The sequence below is a fragment of the Urocitellus parryii genome, chromosome 2, assembly GCF_045843805.1.
Source record: "Urocitellus parryii isolate mUroPar1 chromosome 2, mUroPar1.hap1, whole genome shotgun sequence".
Lineage (NCBI taxonomy): Eukaryota > Metazoa > Chordata > Mammalia > Rodentia > Sciuridae > Urocitellus > Urocitellus parryii.
In genome coordinates this window covers 285,528-309,567 of record NC_135532.1, presented here as the reverse complement: position 1 = coordinate 309,567, position 24,040 = coordinate 285,528, and the positions used below count along the sequence as shown (strand labels likewise).

The window sequence follows — 24,040 nt, the reverse complement described above, 5'->3', positions numbered from 1 at the left end:
TGACGTGCTCAACCTGTTCTCCTCAGAGCTCTGGACCTGAGTCTTTGCTGCAGGGTAGGGCTTTCAGCAGGGCTCCTCTATCTCCTGCTTCTGGCAAGTACTGGCCTGAGAGACTAAAGGAATGTGAGAACATGTATCCCCTAGAACACTCTGTGTTTACAGAGTACTTTGCTGAATTTGACATCAGAATTGAAACCAATGACCATTTCCCTGGTTGATATGCAGTTTGCATATGATTTACAAAACTGAGCATTATTCAGTTAATTCGATACGTTTAGACAGATAATCAGATAATCAGCCAGAGAATGCTTTTCTGAACTGGTTTTTATCCTTATGCAAATCTGGAGGGTGACCAGTGACCTGTGTCCACAGACTGTCTCTGCAAGGCCACTGTGGGTGTGTGTACCACTGTTATGTGCCGCAAACTGCCCGGCCCCGGGCCGGCTGAGTCCCGCTCCTGCTGCCGAGCACTGCCTGCGGCACCCCTGCTGAGCGATTCCCTGCTGAGTTGTCAGTGCACGCGGGCTTGCAATCTTGCAACCCGGTTGGGCACAAAAACACAAGCCAGTCAAACTGAGACAAAGTTTTATTTAGAGAGAGGCCGTGTGCGTCCCCTAACAGGTGGGTCTGCCACGTGTGTGTTCTACCTGAGCCGGGGGGTTTCCCCTTCCCCCGGAACACCCTCCTACCATCCTTTTCCAACCAATGGGAACTCTCCCATTACAAGAGTGACATGAGTAACCTGAGTCCTGAAAATGGGCCCAGCTAGACAGCATGAGTCCAATTACCATATGAATGTGAATTGCTGGCTGGCAGTCATAAAATCCAAAGGTGCCTGTATCAATATTTTTGCTGTGGCTCCTAACATCTGCCCCCTTCTGTTTAAATAAACAACAGGCAAATGTGGCTAGGGACCGTGCCTGTTAGGTATGTCCAATTCACATATGGTTCTTACCCGTCATGGGAAAACTGACCTTATTGCGTCAGTCTCCTGGCTTAGGTTGATACCACTGTAACCGAATCATACCCGTCACTGACTACCGGTCCAGTATATAGCCATACCTGTGTAATAGGCCTATGCACCAGTGGGGGGGTGAGGTTCTTGCCTCACCTCTGTTGGCCCCCAAATTTAACCTTGGTGCCAGTGGGGGGGTGAGGTTCTTGCCTCACCTCTGTTGGCCCCCAAAATCAGACCATCACTAGCAGAAGGGAGAAAGACGCAGAATTGCCACGACACCAAGCCAATTGACGGCTCCTTTGGAAACACTGGTGACACATCGGCTAAGATATAGCACTACCAGTTCGCTGTATCAACAAATAGAGCACAATGCATACAGGTGATACATAGTCCAGGCAAGTTGTGTAAGCAGTTCAAAGTGGAGGAGTCTATCAATATGTCCATTTCCTCCCAAGGTAAATTAAGTCCTTGATTGAGCAGTTCAAATTGGAGGAGTCTATCAATATGTCCATTTCCTCCCAAAGTAAATTAAGTCCTTGATTGAGCAGTCTTATTGAGTTATTTTGATTGATGTATCAATTTATACAGTTTATAGTGATAGCTATCATAAAAGTTGTAGTTTGGTCTTAGTCTTCACCGGCACTGGGATGGAGATGGGAATTATGGCCATGTTGCTAAAGAGACATTATCCTGAACAGAATTATGAAATATAATGAAAAGGAAAGGTGAAAGTAAACAAACATATCTGTTAACCACCTTTAAAAACAAAATTTAATAACAGCTGTTTACCTAAAGTAAATTAAACCATATAAGTCACGTGACTAAATTTTTTTTTTTTGAATACTTGTATCTATATATACATGAGCGCTCCTTATAAATGAAATATGGACATACACACATACAGACATACAACACAAAACAGCATACATAACATAGAACATATAAGACAATAGTAAATAAAGGCCTTGTAGCTATAGCTAGGTGAAATCTCCATTGCAATGTTTAAAAACTTTACAGTTAAAAATAAATAAATAAATAAAACACAGTCAAAAAAATAAAACTGATCAGAAAAACATTAACCTAGGTTTGTATGAGCTTAAAAAATAAGGTAAAATAAAATAAAATAGAACTTTATGATGTGGGAAAAATGCAAATAATAAAATAGATATTGAAAAAGGCACCGTGGTAAATCACTGTCGCAGATGCAAGAATAGCCAGGCTGGAACTCTGGATATCAGCTGTTATGGATTTGAGTCAAATCATCTTCTTTTTCTGTAGAAATTGTTTTAGTTAATCTCTCTGGAATCCAAATTGGTTGCTGTTCCTCCTGTGGAAAAACACAGACGGAGCCCCGACTCCAGACTATTACTGGGTCCGGACCTTTCCATTGTCCTGTTAGAATATCTTTCCAAAGTACCTTAGGCTTATGTACATTTCTCGGATACATATGTCTTTCCGCAGCACTAAGTCCTGATGAATCCAAATTTAGAAAGTTTAGAGTAAAAAGGGTTATTTTAAGTTTATCTTTGGGGGATATATACCCCTTACTAATTCCCTCCCTTTGCTTTAATAAGTACATTTTTATAGTTTGATGAGCTCTTTCAACTATGCCTTGTCCCTGTGGGTTGTATGGGATTCCTGTTATATGAGTAATGCCAAATGATGAGCAAAATTGTTTAAAAGACTTGGAGATGTAACCAGGACCGTTATCGGTTTTTAACTGTTTAGGAACACCCACAGTGGCAAAATTTTGTAAGCAATGAGCTATAACATCTTTAGTTTTTTCTCCAGGATGAAGGGAGCCCATCAAAAATCCAGAAGAAGTATCAACTGTAACATGTAAATATTTTAATTTTCCAAATTCTGGCAAGTGTGTGACGTCCATCTGCCAAATATGGTTAGGTATCAGTCCTCTAGGATTGACTCCAAGATTAACTTGTGGCAAAAATGTCACACAATTTTGACATTGTTTTATTATATGTCTGGCTTGTTCTTTAGTTATTTTAAAACGTTTTTGTAAAGTATTAGCATTGACATGGAACCTTTTATGAAAATTTATAGCTTCTTCTATTGTGGAGAAAATATGTATGTCATGTGTAGATTTATCTGCTAGTTCATTACCCAAACTAAGGGCTCCAGGCAATCCTGTATGTGCTCTGATATGTCCTATAAAGAATGGATCCTTTCTATCCCAGATTAGACTTTGTATAGCAGAAAACAAAGAGAAAACAGTAGAGGAAGGAGAAATCCTACCAGCATCTTCAAGAGATACGATAGCATTAACTACATACTGACTATCAGAAAATAAATTAAATGTAGAATCTTTGAACATCATAAAAGCTTGCAATACTGCATTGAGCTCTACCTTTTGAGCTGATTGTTTGGGTACTAAAAATGTAAAAGTTTGATCAGGAGTAACTACTGCTGCTGTACCATTATTTGACCCATCAGTGAATATATTTGGAGCATTTATGATAGGGGTTTTTCTTGTCATTTTTGGAAAAACTACAGGATGCTTAGACCAAAAGGACAACAAAGGATTAGATGGCAAGTGATTATCAAATGCAACACTAGATTTACACATGATTATTGCCCAAGTATTTAACTCATTAGCTAACTCATCAATTTGATCCATAGTATATGGAGTAATAATTTTATTGGGAGAAATCCCAAACACTCCTTTTGCTGCTTTTATTCCTTTGAGTATTAATTGCCCTACAGCCTCAGGATATCTAGTAAGAATAGTATTAGGAGAATAAGATAAATGTATCCATAATAATGGACCTTCTTGCCAAAATACCCCTGTAGGAATATTTTTTGTCGGTAATACAATAAATAATAAAGGCAAACTTATATCAATTCTATCCAAATGCATATTTTCCATATATGTTTCAATGATTTTTAATGCCTTTCTAGCTTCAGGCGTTAACATGCGGGGTGAATTTGGATCTGATGGACCTTTTAAAATATCAAATAAAGGTCCTAATTCTCCTGTTGGTATGCCTAGATAAGGCCTTATCCAATTTATATCTCCCAATAACTTTTGAAAGTCATTAAGTGATTTGAGTTGATCTACTCGTATTTGAATTTTTGGTGGACGGACCATGGTTGAGGATAATAGAACTCCTAAATAATTAATTGGAAGATTTAATTGTACTTTATCTATTGCTATCTCTAGATTATAATTTTTTAATAAGTTTGTAAGCGTGGCATAACATTCTAGCAATGTGTTTTTATCTTTATGTGCCATTAACACATCATCCATATAGTGAAATATCTGTAGTTCAGGGTTTTGATTTCTAAGTGGCTGGATTGCTTTATCAACATAAATTTGGCACAAAGTTGGGCTGTTAGCCATCCCTTGAGGGAGTACTTTCCATTCATATCTCTGATCAGGACCTTCATGATTCAGTGCAGGGATAGTAAATGCAAAATGTGGACTATCCTCGGGGTGAATTGGAATTGAGAAGAAACAATCTTTAATATCTATAGCTAGAACATGCCACGTTTTTGGTAAAGCAGACAGTTGGGGAATCCCTGATTGAGCAGGTCCCATAATAACCATCTCATTATTAATGGCTCTTAAATCTTGTAATAATCTCCATTTACCAGATTTCTTTTTAATAACAAAAATGGGAGTATTATGGGGAGATACGGAAGGTTGTATATGTCCTTCCGCTAATTGCTGTTTGACCAGATCATGGGCTACTTGTATCTTTTCTTTAGTTAGGGGCCACTGAGGAACCCACACTGGTCTTTCTGATTTCCAAGTAATTTTGATTGTCTCAGTGGCCCTTTTTGAAAACCCAATCCATGTTTATCTATCTCTTGATCTACTTGAATTGGTGCTGTTATATCTTGTTCTTGATTTCTTAATCTCTTTTCTTTTCTAAAGCCTTGTTTTGCCCTAGTAGTGGGCGCGTTAGGATTGACGTTATTTGTTAATGTCAATCCTAATTGATCTAGGACGTCTCGTCCCCATAAATTTATGGGGAGATGGTCCAATACATAGGGCTGTATAGTTCCTTCACATCCTTCAGGATCCCTCCAATCTAATACCATTGCACTTCTATGGGGATTAGTTGCCACTCCTAGGCCTCTAAGCGTTTGGGTCGCTTGCTGTAATGGCCAATGTTTAGGCCATTCCTGGCGAGATATGATGCTGAGGTCAGCGCCTGTGTCCAGCAGTCCATTAAAATCATGCCCTTGAATATTTAATTTTAGCATAGGGCGAGAATCTAAATTTAAAGATAGCATAGCCCAATCTACACCTGTGGAGCCTAATCCCTTGGAACCTCTTTCTACATTACAACTGGAAAATTTATCATGTAGGCTTGGTATTATTAATAACTGTGCTATTCTATCTCCTGATGAAATTACTGATATACCTCTTGGAGAACTAGCTATAATTTTTATTTCTCCCTCATAATCGGGATCAATTACCCCAGGACTTATCATAAGTCCTTTAAGTGTAGAAGAACTGCGTCCTAATAATAAGCCTACTGTTCCCTGGGGAAGAGGTCCTTTTACTCCTGTGGGAATGATTTGAACTCCCATCTCTGGAGTTAATACTGCTCTGGCAGAGGCACAGATGTCCAACCCTGCGCTCCCTCTAGTCTGTCTGATGAGGGATCTGATGGATAATGCGTCCTGGGCACCACCTTGATGGTGCTGCTGGGTTCCTCCATTGCCCCGTATATTTGTGGTTTTGGGCCCCGGGGCATTGGGCCCTCCAATTCGTTTTTTGACAACAGGGCCTGATGCCTTTCTCCACGATATCGTGGGTAGACACTTGGTCTTTGTCCATTTTTTGATAACGGAATACCCTCTATGGTGGTTTGAGAATGGCATTCATTAGCCCAATGTCTCCCTCTATGGCATCGTGGGCAAATACCCGGGATTCTACTCTTTTGATACCTAGCTTTGTTAAACCCTCCTCCTATGGGGCAATTTCTTTTAAAATGCCCTTCTTGATTGCAATTATAGCATGTTTTTGGCTTGGTACTTAAAGCCTGTTTTACTTCAGCTGCCATGACTTGTCCTTGTTCATTAATGTCTCTACATAATTTAATATATGTGTTTAAATCTTCCTGTTTCCATGGTCTAATGACCTCTTTGCAGCAACGATTTGCTTGATCGTAAGCCAGCTGTTTTATAAATGGCATTGCCTGTTCTGTATTTTCAAATGTCTCAGAGGCTGCTTCAATAAGTCTAGCTACAAAGTCAGCGTAGGGCTCATTAACTCCTTGTATTATCTTAGATAGTTGACCTTGAAAATCCCCTTGTCCCTTTAAAGTTTTCCATGCCTTAATTGCATTTATAGCGACCTGAGCATATACGCCAGGATCATATCTGAGCTGTTGCATTTGCTCTTGAAATTCCTCTTTTCCCAGTAACATTTTCAGGTCTCGTTCAGGGTAACCTGCTTCTGCATTTCGCCTAGCTGTCTCCTTGCAAAATTCCTCATTGGCAATTTTCCATAATAAATACTGTCCTCTATTTAGCACAGAATTACACACGTTAGCCCAATCTGCTGGTGTTAAGTTCCAGCCGGTAATAGATTCGACCATACTGACTGTGAAGGGAGCGGCCGGGCCGTAGGCTGCTACAGCTTCCTTTAATTGCTTTATTATTTTGAAATCTAAGGCACGGTAAACTCGTTCTTTTTCTTCTCCCTGCTCAACTACAGGGCATGCTAGTTTTTGGGGTCCCGCCTCAGGATTCCGTTCATCATCTATGGAGGCAGGTAAAGCTGTTGGTTGAACTATGCCCTCTGGTGGTGGAACGGAGTTAGTAGCAGCCTCCCTATCTGACGACCGTTTTTTCCCTGAGCTTGCCTTGTTCAAATTTTCTTCTATCTGACTAGCTTGAGAGACCTTTTGTTTTGCTTGACCTAATATGTTTTCTGCCATGGCTTGGACCTCTAACAATTTACTTAACAGTTTTTCGGTTTGTTTTTTACTAGATTCTAATCTACTATAAAGGTAACGTAACCCAATAAGATAGGATAGAAGAAAGCCAAAACAGAATGAAACAGAAACGGAGAGGAGGAAAATGATTATGTCAATTTTCTCTCTCTCAGGGCCGAATAACTTCAAACCTTGAGTTAACCATTTATCCCAACTCGTCTGAAAAAATTGTAAGGCTAGAGAGCCTGAAATAAGAGCAGAATAAATCAAAACAGAAATACCCATTCTGTCGCCTTTCCTTAGGGGCGAGCGATATTACTCACCTTTAAATTTTGGGCGTTCCCGGTACAGGGCCACCAAAATGCCACAAACTGCCCGGCCCCGGGCCGGCTGAGTCCCGCTCCTGCTGCCGAGCACTGCCTGCGGCACCCCTGCTGAGCGATTCCCTGCTGAGTTGTCAGTGCACGCGGGCTTGCAATCTTGCAACCCGGTTGGGCACAAAAACACAAGCCAGTCAAACTGAGACAAAGTTTTATTTAGAGAGAGGCCGTGTGCGTCCCCTAACAGGTGGGTCCGCCACGTGTGTGTTCTACCTGAGCCGGGGGGGTTTCCCCTTCCCCCGGAACACCCTCCTACCATCCTTTCCCAACCAATGGGAACTCTCCCATTACAAGAGTGACATGAGTAACCTGAGTCCTGAAAATGGGCCCAGCTAGACAGCATGAGTCCAATTACCATATGAATGTGAATTGCTGGCTGGCAGTCATAAAATCCAAAGGTGCCTGTATCAATATTTTTGCTGTGGCTCCTAACAGTTATGTCCAACAGTGTGGCAGGATGCCCTTGCTGCTAGGAAGAAAAGCCATCCAGCAGATGTTTTGTGTTCAGATACCATGGGCTGCTCAGCTGCTCTGCAGTCCTGCTGCAGTTTCAGGAGGGAAGCTGGGCTTTGAGGTCCTGAGTTACCTGCACAGGCAGAGAATCATCACCCCATTGGGAGACTGTCCCTGAGAACCAAGGGGAGTGAAGAAGCTGCCGGCTCACAAAGCCCAGGCTGAGTTCTCAAATGGCAGCTACGCTGTCCTCTGGCTTACCCCAGTAGGACCAATGTGACATGATACTAATTTCCTTAAGCCTCAAATCCAGTACCCTGGAGGATGATTCTCCAGTAACAGACTGGGGCCTGGACTCTCACTGTTGCGGAACTAGGATGTGTCCAAACCACATAACCTAACTGACCAGCTGAATAAATCGATAATAGAATAGTATTCCATAAAGGAAATGAAACAAAAGCAACAAGCGACCTCCTCTTGCTGTGAGGTCCAGCAAGATACTGCTGCCAGCTTCCCATAAGCACAGGACACAAAAGGAAGAGGCTGCTGCCATGGATTCTGGGCCACCAGGGCCTTGGAGTATCTCTCCAGAGCCTGTGTTGGCCTCAACCCCCAGGCAAGTTGTGGGAGCACCAGGTGATGAAGGAACAACCGTGATCCAGGATTCTGAGAGCCATGGCTCTGAGGCTGCCCTTGTTGCCTTGTTCAGGTAAGTTGCCCTCAGAAAGAAAGCCTCATTTTAAATTAGCAAACAAGTATCTATCAAGCCTTTCAATTGGGTAGATTTGTTTTTTTCTTAAAAGCTTTGGCTTGCTCATTAACACCCAGAGCCTCTGTGGAAGGCTTGTTCTGGAGCTTGTGCAGCCAGCACTGATGGGTTGCTGCCCAAACTAACCACAGCCCCTGTCTACGGCGTGTTGGTGTGGTTAGGGGCAGCAGGGCACTGCATACAGGACCTGGAGAAGTGATGCCGGAGCAGAGGCTGGCTCCAAGCTTCAGAGCCGTCCTGTGGAACGGCTCCAATGAGACATCCACAGTCAGCGACCTCTGAAGAGCTGCCTTTATCGTGTTCTTCCGGCTTTGGCTGGCAGCACCCGCTTTTGGACTGTCCTGCTGCGGCCACTACTCCACTGCTCCTCCTGCCATCCAGGAGGGCTGCTGTCTTCTCTTCACTCCAGAGTGATTCTTGAGAACGACTTGGGACGGTGTCTCTTCTGGTCACTTGAACAGCCAGGCTTCAGTGCGCAGGCGCGGCCGGCGGGTTCCCCGGCTGCTGTCGGCGCCGCCGCCCGCTCGACCGCCGCCGGCTCGTCGGCCGCCCTGCGCCATGGCGGGCTGCGCGGCGCGGGCTCCGCGGGCTCCGAGGCGCGCCTCAGCCTCGCACCTTCCTGCTGGGCGCCTCGGTGCTCGCGCTGCCGCTGCTCACGCGCGCCGGCCTGCAGGGCCGCACCGGGCTGGCGCTCTACGTGGCCGGGCTCAACGCGCTGCTGCTGCTGCTCCACCGGCCGCCGCGCTACCAGGTGCGGCAGGGGGGGCCGGGCCGGGCCGGGGCGGGGGGCCGGGGGGGCGGTGGTCTGGGTGGGGCCCGGGGCCAGGCCTGCCTCCCACGGACGATTTCCTCGGCGGCGCGTTCAGGTCGCCCGAGGGCCCCTCCTCGCCGGCCGTGGGTGTCCTACTGCAGCTCCTGCCATTCACACCTGCCGCAGGGAGCGAGCCCACGGGCTCTTTTATGTAATGCGAGGTGGGGAGTCTTCCTGCTGCCAGGTCGGGGGCACTGGCCCCTGAAGGGACTGGGCCCAGAGAGTTCCCGGAGTGGGGCGTCCAAGACCTACCTCCGCGCCCGGCCACCCGCGCGGGTCTCAGCTGGGTTTAAGCTCTTTCCCAGGAGTCCGGAATAATAGTAGCGGTGATAGTAATAGTGACTAGAGCCAAAATGTGTGTGCCAGTTACTCTTAGGTGGATAATCTCACTGCAGTCCTACATGGCAGGTCCTAGTGTAAAGGTCCCTTTGGTGTAAAGGAGAAAACTGAGGTCCAGAGACCACATTGGTTGCTCGAGGCCACAGCCAGAGGGGGCAGGTGCAGGATTTGAATCCAGGTGGCCCCGCTTCACCCCCTTAACCTCTGAGTGAGTGGGCTGTCTGTCTCACTGGTGGCCTGCTTATCTCAGGAAGAGTGGCAGCCTGGGTCTGGGCTCTGAGACAGCCAGTGACTGAGCTTCTTTTGGGTCCATTTCAGATAGCCATCCGTGCTTGTTTCCTTGGCTTTGTGTTTGGCTGCGGTGTGCTACTAAGTTTTAGCCAGTCTTCCTGGAATCACTTTGGCTGGTAAGAAGTACTTGGGAATGATGGTGTTGAGGCAACGATAGACAGAGTACAGGCTCAGTAGTGGCCTTTCCTCAGTCATGTCTGGTCTCGACTGGCAGAAGGCTGTTTAGGGTTCTGTGGAAATGAAGCCTTCTGGCTTCCACCTAGATCCCCAGGTTTCAGACCTTGTAAACTTCACCCATTGGTTGATTCTGTTGCAGAAACAGGTACCCGCCACCCTCCCCAGAGCTGCCTTCACCCACACTTGCTACTATTGGGACAACATTGAGTAAGGCAACAGGCCCTTCCTGGATGAGGGGTAGGTCCTTGGTGAAGGGAAGGGGCAGGGCTCCAGCTGGACTTCCTAAGCCTTTTCCAGCTCCGGTGTCTGTTAGGTCACATCGAATGCATCCTATGGCCAGTGTTGTGTCTCCCCTACACTCTCAGTCCCTTGAGCCTTCTAGTCTCTGACCTGGATATGAACCCTAGCTTCAAGGTATGTGTGCTCACTGTCATTATTCCACTATTCTGAATACTTAGTGACAGCTGTCAATAATCCCAAAAGCCTGTCATTGGATTCCTTTCTCCTGAATCACAGTCTGGAGTACACAGTGGCTGCTCTTTCTTCTTGGATAGAATTCACACTTGAAAATATCTTTTGGCCAGAACTGAAGCAGATCACCTGGCTCAGCACCATGGGGCTGCTGATGGTGGTCTTTGGAGAGTGCCTGAGGAAGGCTGCCATGTTCACAGCTGGCTCCAACTTCAACCACGTGGTGCAGAATGAAAAGTCAGACACCCACACTCTGGTGACAAGCGGAGTATACGCATGGTTCCGGCACCCTTCCTACGTGGGGTGGTTTTACTGGAGTATTGGGACTCAGGTGATGCTGTGTAACCCCATCTGCGGTGTCGTTTATGCCTTGACAGTATGGCGATTCTTCCGTGACCGGACAGAGGAAGAAGAAATATCACTGATTCACTTCTTTGGAGAGGAGTACCTGGAGTATAAAAAGAGGATGCCCACAGGTCTGCCTTTCATAAAGGGAGTCAAGGTGGAGCTATGATGGGCGGGGGCCTCGAGGGACCACGGGCCACTGGCCCCATGTAGCCCAGGACAAAACTGCTTTCAGTTGGCCCCTGAGGAATGAATATTCTTAATTATTTTGTATGTCACTAATTACTGTTCTGGATGTCACCCCAAGACCAAATGGTCAGAAGGCCTTAGGACCAAAGGACCCCCTGGAGCAATCCGTTCTTTTGCTGAATCAAGGCAGGACATAGATTAATAATGAACAAGAAACAAACTACAGCAATATTCATCCGTGTCCCTTCTCAAGTGCCCTGGTGAGAATCCAGGCCACAGTCCAGTGCCCTGAGGCCAGAGTGTATTTGCTATTTGCGTTGTCCCAGGTCTCCCCAGGAGAGGCGGATGCTGCTGCTGCAGAGCTTCTGCTGCAGAAACAGTGGTGGGTGTGTCGCTGCTTATCAGCATTAAAAAATGTGTTGAAAACCTTTAATTTAACACAAACAACAGCACAGCTTTAACCTCTTTATTCTGTCCTTATGCATGAACATCTATATAATTCTAATGATACTTCCTTATATGACACTTTGGCTCTTCATACATTTAATCGTATTTACACAGCTATTTTTTATAAATAGCAGCATAAATTCAAAGGAGCTTACTTGGTATTTCTAGTTCTAGCTTTGATCTGGCAGCAAGTAGGCACAGCCCTCTCTGATTTGGCTGTGCAGCACTGTGTGACCTTGGGCACCCCAGGCCAAGGGACTGTGGGCCCTTGGGCTTTCCTGGAGTTTTGGTTCCTGCTCTCCTGCTATTGTGACAGGCAAGTCAAAGATGTGATTATTTTTCCCTTCTCCAAGAAGTGCTCACTGAATGCCTGCTCTGTGCAAGGCATCGTGAAACACTGAGAAATATTGCTGTTTTATTTGTGCTTTTATTCTCATTTTAATAACTTGTATTTTTGTGTTTCAGTGTAAATCTGTGAAACTTTTTTTTTTTCCTCTCAAAATTACATTCTTCCCTGTGCTGTGTCAGGCAATCTTTTCTAAAAGGTTTTAGCAGCACCTACAACTGCAAATTCAGGCAAAGCAACTCAAAAATCCTCTGCAAAGCAGACCCTCACAAGTGAGGCTCAGTCAGCGTTTTTGTTTTGCAAGTCTGGGGAGAGCAGTTGGCTCTCTGAGTCAAGCCGCAAAGCCTTAAGAGGTGAGACCTTTGTCTAGTCCTGGACTGGACAGGAACTTGGTCTCCTTGTGAAATCCTTCCTGGCAGTTTGTAGTGGCGCTAATGACGCACGAATGTGAAGGTGGCATTGGTGTGTGCCCAGAGCGCTGCTCGGTCACCACTATGCCGCATGGCTTTTGAGGAGCCACTGAACCCATGCTCAGACTTCCCCATCTGCAGAATGGGGTCAATACCACCTACCTCACAGGGGTGTTGTGAGGACTTAGAAGAACAGTGTTGAACATTTTTAATACTTAGAGGGATGACATAATGAAATTATACAGTGTGAGCTACGTGGAGATGGACTTGGTTAGCTGTGCACATAACCTAAAGTGTGTGTTCAAAAGAGCATTTTCCCAGCTCAGAAATGTTACTTATTTCTAGATCTCATGGCTTAATTTTTTTGATGTTAGGTATACCAAAGAGGCTTATGGGTTTGTCGATTACCAGCATGATGCTTGCTGGTCTGAGAACCGCGGCCCTCACGGCAGGGTGTGAGGCAGGGCGTCTGGCAAGTCCATGGCTGCAGCAGCACAGTTCCTGTGGTGGGAACCATGTCTGTCAGGGCACGGTACGCATGCACTCAATTCTGGGACCTGAGTCAGGCCGTCAGCTTTTGCAGACCACACTTACCAGGACTACAGACTGACAAGGGTGTGGTTGGGTTTTTGGCAGCCATCCCCAGCTTTTCAAGGGAAAGTTCTTTCTAACTGCATTTAAGCAAGACTGGACCCAGCCTCCATTCCCCTTAGGGGCCACGAGGTTGTTTCTGATGGATGGAGAGCAGCTAATGATGGCCCCTAGTGTACAGGTGGTAAGGCTGGGTGTTGGCATTTGATGTCAGCATCCATCTGCTGGAGGGCAGGAAGCCTGCCTCCTTGCCAGGCCCTGGAGCAAAGGATCCTAGGTCTTGAGGTTCTACAGTGATGCTGCCTCACACCACTGGAGGCTGACTTTACGTCCTATTTTAAAGAGTAATTCCTGTGGTGTGGGTAGTGAGAGCACTCCTACCCTCACTGTAATCCCAGGCAGGAGACGGCCATTGCTTAGGGATGAAAGGTGAACTGTGGGTTGACCTTGCCTGCTGCTGTGATCTGGAGATTATTTTTAATTTACAAACGTAGCAGTGACAGGCCTGTGGCAGAGAATCAGGTCAATGAGCAAAGGCTTTTCAGGTACTTGCCGTAAAGGCCATGTTACCAGTTTCCTCACATTGAGAAACTGTCAGATTTCTTTGCAAGTTTGAAAGTGGATATTCTTAAATGAAGAATGGGTACTGCACAGAAAGAAAGCTTCTTTGAAACAGCATAAAATGAGATCTGCAGGCTGCTGCTGAGCAGAGGAGAGTCGAAGTTGGTGAAGAGGTGGAAGGTGAGCCCCTGAGGCGTGTCCCTGGTGTCCCTCCTTGGCACGAGCTGCTTCTTAAGCCTAGAAAGTATGCTTTATTGATGGCTCACTTACTTACCAACTGGGGATTGGTATGACAGGAAAACGTTCTTAGACCACTGAGCTGTGTCCGTGTCACACTTGGTGAGGTCTCAGCTAGAGCTCCTTGTTCACATCCTGCGACAGGCACAGTGAGCCCCTGTTCCCTCTGCACTTTCTCACTGCCTTAGGTAGTTGCACCCACCCTAGTCTGCTTTCCTAGTGGCTCAGCAGGGCTAGAGACCTCAGCCTCTCTAAGTGGTGGGAAGCGCTTGCTCTGTGGCTGCTTGTCCTGGGCCTGGAAGATCCCGCCAGCCTGAGGGAGGCAGCCCATCCCGTCACAAGGAGAGGGACTTACAGAGTAATTATTCTACTCTTTTTACATGCAGAAATGTTTATTTAAATATTTTCAGTTGGATTTTCTTTCACAGATACTGATTATTCTTTCCAATTCTTAAATAAATAAAACTGTACTTGATTTAAAAAAAAAAAGCCAGGCTTATTTTCCTGAATGCACTTCATGGGCTACTTTAAGAAAGGTGTAACTTTTAAATACAGCAGGTTTTTATATATCCCATTTCACAAAATCTAGTACTGTATAAACTCTCCGTGGGCAGCTCTTCCTAGCATGTGGCTACTAGACTCACTGGGGGAACTGTGGGCCAGGGGCAGAAATCTTGACTGTGATGTGTCACCTGACATCTTCACCACTGGACTGGATGAGGCTGTCATTGTCTTGTCTGTCCCTCCTTTCTTCTCTATTTTTTCTCCAGTAGGGGTTGAACCCAGGTCTGTTTTCTATTTTTTTTAAATATATATGTATATTTTAGTTGTTGGTAGAACTTTTATTTATATGTGGTGCTGAGAATTGAACCCAGTGCCTCACACGTGAGGCAAGTGCTCTACCACTGAGCTACAACCCCAGCCCCCTGCTTTCCTCTTATATGTGATTCTTCATCATTCCTTTGTGAAGGCAGAGGAAACCCCTTCTGCAGAAAAGCACAGAAAAGCAGGCAATTTGAAGGGCGAGGGAGTGACCCCACCTGCAGACAGCTCTGTGTGCTCACTCTGTGGGCCCTGGAAGGTCCCTGACTACCCTGGGGTTGTCTATATCCAGGTGTGGCTCACCTGGGAAAGCTGATAGGCTTGCTGTCTGTCCCCTCCTGGGCTAGCCCAGAACATGGGGGCAGTTGGAACCCACACAATGGCCACAAGGCAGGGTGTACAGCAGGGTCTGCACAGGCCAAATGAGCTGTCCAAAAGGGCTGCAGCAAGGTTGAGGTCACCTAGCCTGTGAGGCCAAAGACAGTGTGCATGTGGCCTGGGCTGGGATGCCCATGTTGCCCACCCTGTGCTCCCATGGGGAACACCAGAAGCGGCTCTCCCCAGTGACGTCCTGAAAGTCCGCCTGGTGCTCCTGGTGGAGGAGGGAAGTGTGGCCACTGGCTCAGGCTACTATAACAAGACCACAAGAGGAGCTGCAGATCAGGGCATCAACAGGGCTGCATTCGCCCGAGGCCTTGTCCCTTGGCTTGTGGACGGCAGTCATCTCACCCTTTGTCCTCAGGTAACTAATCCAAGCTGGAGAAGACTGTCCTGAGAGTTGTGCCTAGGAAAGGGAGAGCTCCCCTTCCCTTTCTAACCTAATTAGCACCATTCACTCCTACCTTTTGGATTGTAGATGATTTTCCCTAGAATCTAACTGCTTTTCTTTGAAATGTAAATGCCCCCGTGAAGCTCCAGTCCAAAGCTGGAGATGGCCTGTAACAGGAGCCAGTTCTTGCCCTTATCACATCCTGCTTCTATAAACATGCTTCCCGCTTGAAACCTGTGCACAACCATGTATTGTTTTAGACTAGAAATTTTATGACACTAGATAGCCTATAAGTGTTGTAAAAAACTGGTGATGGGCACTCAGAATTTGGAGTCTGATTTCCTCTGGGTCCACCCTCATAAAATCAAGTTTGAGTTCTCCTACTCTTCAAGTGCTATTTGATGCTTCTTGCCAGATTCCCACAACACACACATGGCTTTGTCTTCTGTGCGTCACGGTGTCTCTTTGTCTCAAAGGACACCAGACACACCTAACTGGACCCTCATTGCTCTGATCTTGCTTAGCCTGGATTACCTGCTAACAGTCCCTCTCCCAATACAGTCAATCGGGGTTATGGCTTCAATACGTGAACTCTGGGGGGACTCAGTTCAGTCAACCATAGGTGCTTCAAGAGACCTATTGTTTCTCAGGTGTATACTGAAGGGTGCACCCAGTGCTGGGGGCTGCTGTGCTCTTAGCACACCAGGACCCAGGACTGACCAATCCAGATGCAGGTGTAGTCTATATAGTAGCCCTGAATTCCTCTTGCTGTTGTGGTCACTGCTCATGGAGCATATGCTTGGGAGATCTTAAGAGTGCGCATGGCCTGTGGTGGGCAAGAAGTCCTGCTGTGAGCACACCACCAATCCCAAGCTGCTCCCCACCCTCCCTCCTCAGTAGCATCATCTGCTCCTATAATGCCAGATTTGTGGGACCCCAATAGACCTCCAAGAGCCGAATCCGATGCAATCACACAAGAGTCTTTATTGCAAGCTCAAGCCTGGACTCACAACTGTTCCCGAAGCAGCGGTGCCAGGGAGTGAGTCCCGGTCCTTTGTTCAGTGAGATTTTATAGGTTTTTTTGGGGGGATACTCTTGCATCACAACATCACACAGCAAATCATTCCATACCACAGGAAAATCAAACAAAACCCTTAACATTGATTAGCACACTCACTGGTGGGAACAAGTTGGGTAGGGGTGATTGGTTAGTACAATAGGGAGATTCCTTTGAACTGACTGGTTTAGGCCATGAGGTGGGGAGTATGTGCTAAACTACATGGTTTCCCAACATGTTATCAACCACCATAAACTACTTGGGGGGGGGTCATCTGTCATCCTAGGTATTTTCCCTGTCTCATGCTGATTGGAGGTTACTAGGGGGTTGCTATGGATCCTCACCTAGCCTAACTGAGTCAGGGACACCTGGCACCACAGAACTCTCCTGTTATTTACAGACAAACAATCAGCAGGGTGGGTATGTGCTTAGGAGTGCTCTGTGGGTTTTTCCCAGGACAAGGTTCATGCCCCCTTCTTTGGACAGGCCTTGAGATAGAAGCTGATTTCCCAAAAATGGAGTCACATCAGTTTCTCACTTCCAGCTGAGTCTCATTTCTCTGCTCCTCTCGCATGCATCATCCTTTTGTTCATTCCCAACACTCCACCAAAACTGGTGCTGTGAAGCCAATGAGAGCCACTCCTAGGCCTAATCCAAGGGAAGATTTTCCTCCACATCCCCGTGACCAGCATTGACAGGTAGGCACCTGTTCTTGCCCCCAGGACTGTCCTCCCCTGCACTCTTCTCCTCTGGCCATTGCTCCTCACTCTGCCCTCTACCTGCCAGGAGGCTCGGATCCTTCTCTCCTCACTCCACCCTCATGTCCTTGGACCCCTTAACCAATCTGAGGGAACTAAACAGCAAACACACATGGACAACTTCCAGATTTATCTCTGGTTTAGACTTCTGCCCTGAACTTGTGAAGCAAGAAATGACTGTACGGATGTCAGAACACTGTCTCAAGCTTTAGCATGTGCCCTTCCAAACTCCCCTCTGGCTATAGCAGTGCCACTGTGGCAAGCCAGCCAGCTTGCTTGCTTTCTCCCTCCCTCATTCACGCACCTGACCTTCCACTGGCCTGTCAGGTCTGTTTCTAGGGTCTACAGTGGCTACCTGCCTCCTGTCCTGCGCTACCTCTGACTTAGGCTGTCAAGCCTTCCCAGGCCTTCCTGCTCATCCTTGCCCCTGCAGTCCACTCCTAACAGTTTGCTTCTTCTAAACTCTGCATTACATTGCATTATTCCTGTTTATCTCACTCTACTGGGATTTATTTGCTCTACTCAGAAAAAAATGCAAATTGCATCAGCATAAGCATTATAAGTTAATTTCCCAACCTTGCTATGGCCAGTGCTGGCCGCTGCAGCCACATGGCCAGATTTCTTTTATCTGGAGGATCCAACACCCTCCAGGAACTCTGTAACTGGCAAGATAGCAAACACAAGACAGTGGCATTGGTTTGTGGCTGGACCACCAGGGACACAGTCACTTCTGTGTACGTCCCAGAGGCCAGAACTCATCTTGACCCAGCCGAGGCCAGGGGGCTGGAGATGTCATGTAAATATGTGCAGAAGTAGGAGAGATGCTAAAGCCAGCAGTCCCTTCTGCAGGCTCCCATGTGGACCGAGCGTGTCCCTGAGACTTGTGCTGAGACCCGACTTAGGTGGGGCCTGTGGGAGGGGAGCAGGGAGTCGGGTGGGGAAGGACCAGTTCATACAAGGGACATGCAGGAGGAATGTCCTACTGCATACCGAATGTCCCTACTCTACATACTTACTAAGCCACTAAAGATATGCTTTATAAGCATTTCCAGAAACAACTTCTGAAACAAGACATATTAACTAGAACACTCTGGGACCCATTGGTAGAAGTTTGACTGTGTCCAGGAACATTGCACTGTCAGTGAAATGACCCGAAAGGACACAAAGTTCAGAGCAAATCAGGCCCCTGGTACAGTGTCTCCCTAGGAAGCCATGGGGTTTAATGAGGTCATATATAAAGAGGCCCTGTGAAAGTGGTACCCTCTTACGGACACTGGTTATCATTTGAAGGTTCTTGGGATTTTGAAATGTAACACTCCAAAGTTCAGGTGTTTTTTTTTCAGTCAAACCTTACAATGGGCCCAGTGGAAAGGACTATTGGTCACCATCAACAGCAGGAAGGACAAAGTAAGTAATATATGTGCTTTCAAGGGTATGCATTCACTTTTTGCCACAATGTTTTTAATATATGCAGACATGTGGAGGGCCTGGCTGTACAGAATGATAAACTGTTTGAACTTCAGATGCACCTGGGAAATGCCCACATGATGTGGTTGCTAAGGGCTTATACTCCAAACTAAAAGTATTATCTGATTTTTTTAAAAGTGAGTTTGATGGATAGAAAACATTTGACTATATTTGTAATTTTACTATCACTATTTGTAGTACTATGTATTATTATAATTGGTTGTAATATTTATTGTTAATTATTGCTATTATTAGTAGTAACTGACCTTTTTAATAAGGACATCTGAGCTAATAATGTGTGGTAAAGATAATGGGGCTCGGGCTTGGTGGTAAAGCATCTGCCTAGCATGTGAGGCCCTAGGTTCAATCCCCTACACTGCAAAAACAAAACAAAACAAAATAAAACAAAAACAGCAAAGTGCTAAACATGAATTGGGGGTGACCAGTCTTCCCATGAGAGAGAAGCTTCCAGGTGCCTGAGTGCTGGGAACTGTGAGACTGTCCCCCCCCCCCCCAGTTTTGGCCATCAAGAAATAGGTAGACAAGATAGAGACCAAAAGGAAACAGCTGGGTGGCCTCATGCTACGACTTTGTTTCTCTCAGACTTGTGGGCAAAGACTACTGTTTTCTATGATAACAAACACCGTGATTATAGCACGTAACCCTTACAATACACATATTTACTGTAAGGACATGCCCAGCTTTATTCCCACAGTTCTCTTTAACTATCTCGTGGACTTTGGCATGTCAGTCCTATGAAGTATCAGCTCTCATTGTTCCCATCTGACATACTACAGATGAGAACGCAGAGAGGTGTTGGTCCTGAACACAGCAGCTCAGCTCCAGAGCCCACATCTTTCCAGGACCCACATGTTGCTGGCCTCACACAATGACTTTCTAGGGTCTCCTGGCCTTTGTGGCTTTACACCTCTGCCTCTGGCTGCATCTTGAAGGTCTGCCCTCCCTACCCTGGGGCAGCCCTTCAGTAAGGAATGGGCAAGTCCCATGGTTAGAGTTAGAAGGAGATGGTTCTGGAACAGGGCCGATGCACTGAGTTGTTTTCCAGGAAGAAGGATGGGTTTTCTTGGACCCATCTGCATTCTTAGCCTTGAGTAATAAAGGTATGCCTAGGAAGGCTGACTCTGGTAAGGTGGGGCCCCCCAGATGTCCACACCCAAACCCTGACCTAGGAACATGTTACCTCAGATGGCAAAACAGACTTTCCAGGGGTGATCAGATCTAGGATTTTAACTAGGGCAAGTATCCTTGGCTATTTGGGTGAGTGCAGCGTGACCATGGGATCCCGCAAGTGAAAGAGGGAAGTGAAGAGACTGGAAGGTGCTGCTCTGCTGCTTTGAGGATGGAGGAAGGGACAAGGAGCCAAGGGATGCAGGTACCACCTCACATGTCCTCCAATGTTTGCTTTGAGGAGCATGAAGACTGCAGGGTGGTGAGGACCAGGAGGCAGACCAACAAGTGGTGTTTCTGTGAGGACAGGACAGGGCACTGCTGAAAGGAAAGGAGGACTTGGAAGCCCAACTTGAAGGAGATGGACCATGTGTTAGTCTGGGTCCTCCAGAGAGAGAACAGAGAAAGATAATGGACTTGTTATGAGGACTTGGCTCACATGATTTTTGGAGGCTGAGAATGCAGGATCTGCTCTGGCAGATAGAGACCCAGGAGAGATAAGGTCTAAGTCCCAATTCAAGTGGAAGTCTGAGTCTGAAGCCAGGAGAAAATGATATCCCACTTCAGTCAGGCACAGAGTCTTTTTGTTCTATTTGGGCCTCAGTGGTTTGCATGAGGCACTCACACTATGGAGTGTCTGCTTTACTCAGTCACTGACTCAAGTGTTCATCTGATAAAACACCAACCCAGACACACCCAGAGTAAGGTGTGAGCACCCTGAGGCCCAAGCCTTTACTATGGTGGCCACTCCTTATGGCATATGGAGCTGATTTGCCCTGCATCAAAACCCAACCTGGCTGGGCATGGTGGCACACACCTGTAATCTCAGTGGCTTGGGAGGTTGAGGCAGAAGGGTGGAGAATTCAAAGCCAGCCTCAGCAATGGCGAGGCACTAAGCAACTCAATGAGACCCTGCCTCTTAAAAAAAACAAAAAAACAAACCTGATCTGGCAGAAATGACATGACATAAACCCTGTTCAGTCATCAAAGACAGCAAAACAGGCACTGATGGGTAAGATCTTGAGGTATGCCAGTGCGCATAAAACAGAATCCCTCTGAAATTAAGGGCAACTTCCACATACTGAGATCCTGCCCACATCCCGTGCATGCCATGGAAACAGGGTCCCTCTGCGTGGAGTAGGCTGGTGGCGAAAAGACCACAGGTCACGGAAGTAATTTTTTATAAAGTGGGGGCAGGATGGTGATATACCTAGCCTAGTTCTCTCATTAGATCAGAAGCCAGCTTGTCACAAGTTATGAAGGATTCATTTCTGTTTTCTGTAAAAATATTAGGATGTCTGTATGGCCTGGCCATTAGTTGATGTTGTAAAGCTGATTGGAATGCCTGCCCATGCCCTGAACTCACCCATGTCCGTTTTTCCCTGACCAGATAACCACCCTTCCCTAAACCTTGGTGATGCCTCATAAATTCTGGCCTTCCCTGGCCGGATAACGACCCTTTCTAAGATCTCCATAAATTCTGATGCGGGGGCCAGCAAAAATGTAAACTTGTGTTATGCTCCTCAGAGTGTTGTTATCTGTAACCGCTCCTTTGTGTAACTTTTTGGGCTATAAAACCAGGCTGCAAAGAAGCCTCGCTGCTGTCCTTGGCTCCCACGGTTTGATGGGCAAGGCAGCCTGGCCGGTGGAAATAATAAAATTAAAGCTCCAAATTGTCTTCACTTCTCATGCAGGGAACTGGTCACCCCCGGCCCCAGCTAGTAGCCTGGCGTAACACAACCTAGCTACATCTGCTTATGTACTTTTGTCCCTGTTCTCTTGTAACAGCTTTCCTCACCCTTGAGTTTTCTGAAGACTATCCCTCTATCCCTCTCTAGAACTGGCTTGCATACAATCCACTCTTCTGCCAATTTGACTCTGTGTATTTGTGGAGCACTACCATCGAGAAAGTGTACCCCTTGTCCCCATGAGTAATAAACATATGCATCATCCCACTTTTTGTAGAAAGGAGACATATTTGTAATTATGCACTCAGGCAAAGAACAGAAAGCAAGCAGAAAATGCACCACAATTGGTTGGAAGCCCCTGGTTTTGGGAAGTGGAAGAAGGGGAAATTTCAGTCTTACTCTTTCATGGTAGGATCTTCAGCAGATAGAGTGCATCCTGTGCAGATTATGCACTAGGATAGACAGCCTAAGAATGTAAGCCACAATTCTTCCATAGGAGGGCAGCTAAGTGAGAAGCAGCAGTTGAAAATACTGCTTACATTGGCCAGGCACGGTGGCACATGCCTGTAATCCCAGCAACTTGGGAGGCTGAAACAGGAGGATGGAAAGTTCAAACCCAGCCTCAACAATTTAGCAAGGCCTAAGCAACCTAGCAAGATCCTGTCTCTAAATAAAATATATAAAAGGGCTGGGGATGTGGCTCCATGGTTAAGCACCCTTGGGTTCAATCCCAAGTACCAAAAAAAAAAAAAAAAAAAAAAGAAAGAAAAAAATTACAGTTTACAGCATGCTTTACCCACATTAATAGGTACAGAGTGATCATTACCTGATACATAGGAGTGGGGTAGGAGATGGAAATACAAGCTACATAAAACTATACCCTCAAAACACTACTTGGCCATACAGGCATGTGCGTGTGTGGGAAGTGTTGCAGAAGAGACCCACCTGCAGAGCCTGAGGGAGGCAGCTGCAGAGGTCTCTACCCTAGATTCTCATGTTCCTGCTTGAGAGGATGCCATAAAATAGCAAATTTTATTAGAGAGCTAGGAAAGGGGGCAAGGGGACACTCTCAAGGGATAGAGTGGGTTCTCTCAGAAAGGACAATATAGCCCTCCTGCCCTCTAGTTTCATTGGGGGACCCCAAAGAAGATTCTATAGTCCCACCCAGCTCCACCTTTTGACTTTTGACTGACAACAGGATTGCATCAGGCTTCTAAGTCCCTAATGCTCTTGGTAACACCTCCAAGGCAACTCCATTTCACTTTGGCCTTTGCTGACCAGTTGTAATTCAGCATTTATGGGTAGGGGAAATTATCCTTAGTTCCCTAAGTTCTGGAATCTGGCTGTGAATGCATAGCAAAAGTCCACCACCCTTCTGGGGAACGTGTTCTTGTCAGCATTTCAGGCCTGCATTTCTCTTGCAGATAAAAGGGTGTTTGCTGAGAAATGCAACATAGCCTATTGACTGAAGCCAGGCAGTGTTGCAGGCAAATTGCTTTTTAAAAGAAAGCACATGTGGGTTGAGAGTAGGGTCAGCATAGTGGAACCAGTTTACAGAACTATTCCCTTAACTTCATGTTTCCACTGCTCATGTCTGTGTTACCTATCGGGAAGGATATGGCTGAGCTCACACAGAAGTGAGCAGCCTTTTCTGTTGAAATGGAAGGAAATGTGATTCCTTGGGGGAAATTGTGTGTTCTTCCCACTTTTCATTTTCTTTTTTTTGGTACCAGGGATTGAACTCACAGGCACTCAAGCACTGAGCCACATCCCCAGCCCTATTTTGTATTTTATTTAGAAACAGGGTTTCGCTGAGTTGCTTAGCACCTTGCCCTTGAACTTTCTATCCTCCTGTCTCGGCCTCCCAAGCCACTGGGATTACAAGCGAGTGCCACTGCACTCGGATCATTTTTTTTCTCTTTTTTAGATTCAAAAGAAAGATTTATTTTGAGGCAGGATCTTGCAAGTTTGCCAGTGCTGCCTCCTAACTAGCCATTTTCCTGCTTCTGCCTCCCAATGGTTGGGACTTCATGAAGGCCATTCCTCACCATTTACGTTCTAAAGCTAATTCACAGCAGGACGGAGATTCAAACAATCACGAACTTCCTGGGCTGGGCCGCTAACCCCGACACCCCCCCCACCCCCCCCTCGACCAGAAGGGCTCCAGCGGGCTCGCCCAGAGGGTCCAGCGTACCCCCTCCCTGCCTCCCTCCCAGAGGGTCCAGCCTACCCCATCCCTGCCTTCCTCCCAGAGGGTCCAGCCTACCCCCTCCCTGCCTCCCTCCCAGAGGGTCCAGCCTACCCCCTCCCTGCCTCCCTCCCAGAGGGTCCAGCCTACCCCCTCCCTGCCTCCCTCCCAGAGGGTCCAGCCTACCCCCTCCCTGCCTCCCTCCCAGAGAGAGCCTCCCGCCTTCCTCCCAGAGGGTCCAGCCTACCCCCTCCCTGCCTCCCTCCCAGAGGGTCCAGCCTACCCCCTCCCTGCCTCCCTCCCAGAGAGAGCCTCCCGCCTTCCTCCCAGAGGGTCCAGCCTACCCCCTCCCTGCCTCCCTCCCAGAGAGAGCCTCCTGCCTCCCTCCCAGAGGGTCCAGCCTACCCCCTCCCTGCCTC

The 24,040-nt window shown here is 46.8% G+C and overlaps 1 protein-coding gene across 1 annotated transcript; it reads left to right on the top strand.

Moving 5' to 3' along the window:
- Positions 1 to 9,027: 9,027 nt before the first annotated feature.
- On the top strand, positions 9,028 to 14,128 carry LOC113177408 (protein-S-isoprenylcysteine O-methyltransferase-like). Its single transcript, XM_077791960.1, is given in 5 exon segments — positions 9,028 to 9,052; positions 9,055 to 9,078; positions 9,081 to 9,220; positions 9,938 to 10,026; positions 10,502 to 14,128. Coding segments are annotated over 5 exon segments (849 nt in total). The 3' UTR covers positions 11,073 to 14,128.
- Positions 14,129 to 24,040: the final 9,912 nt, after the last annotated feature.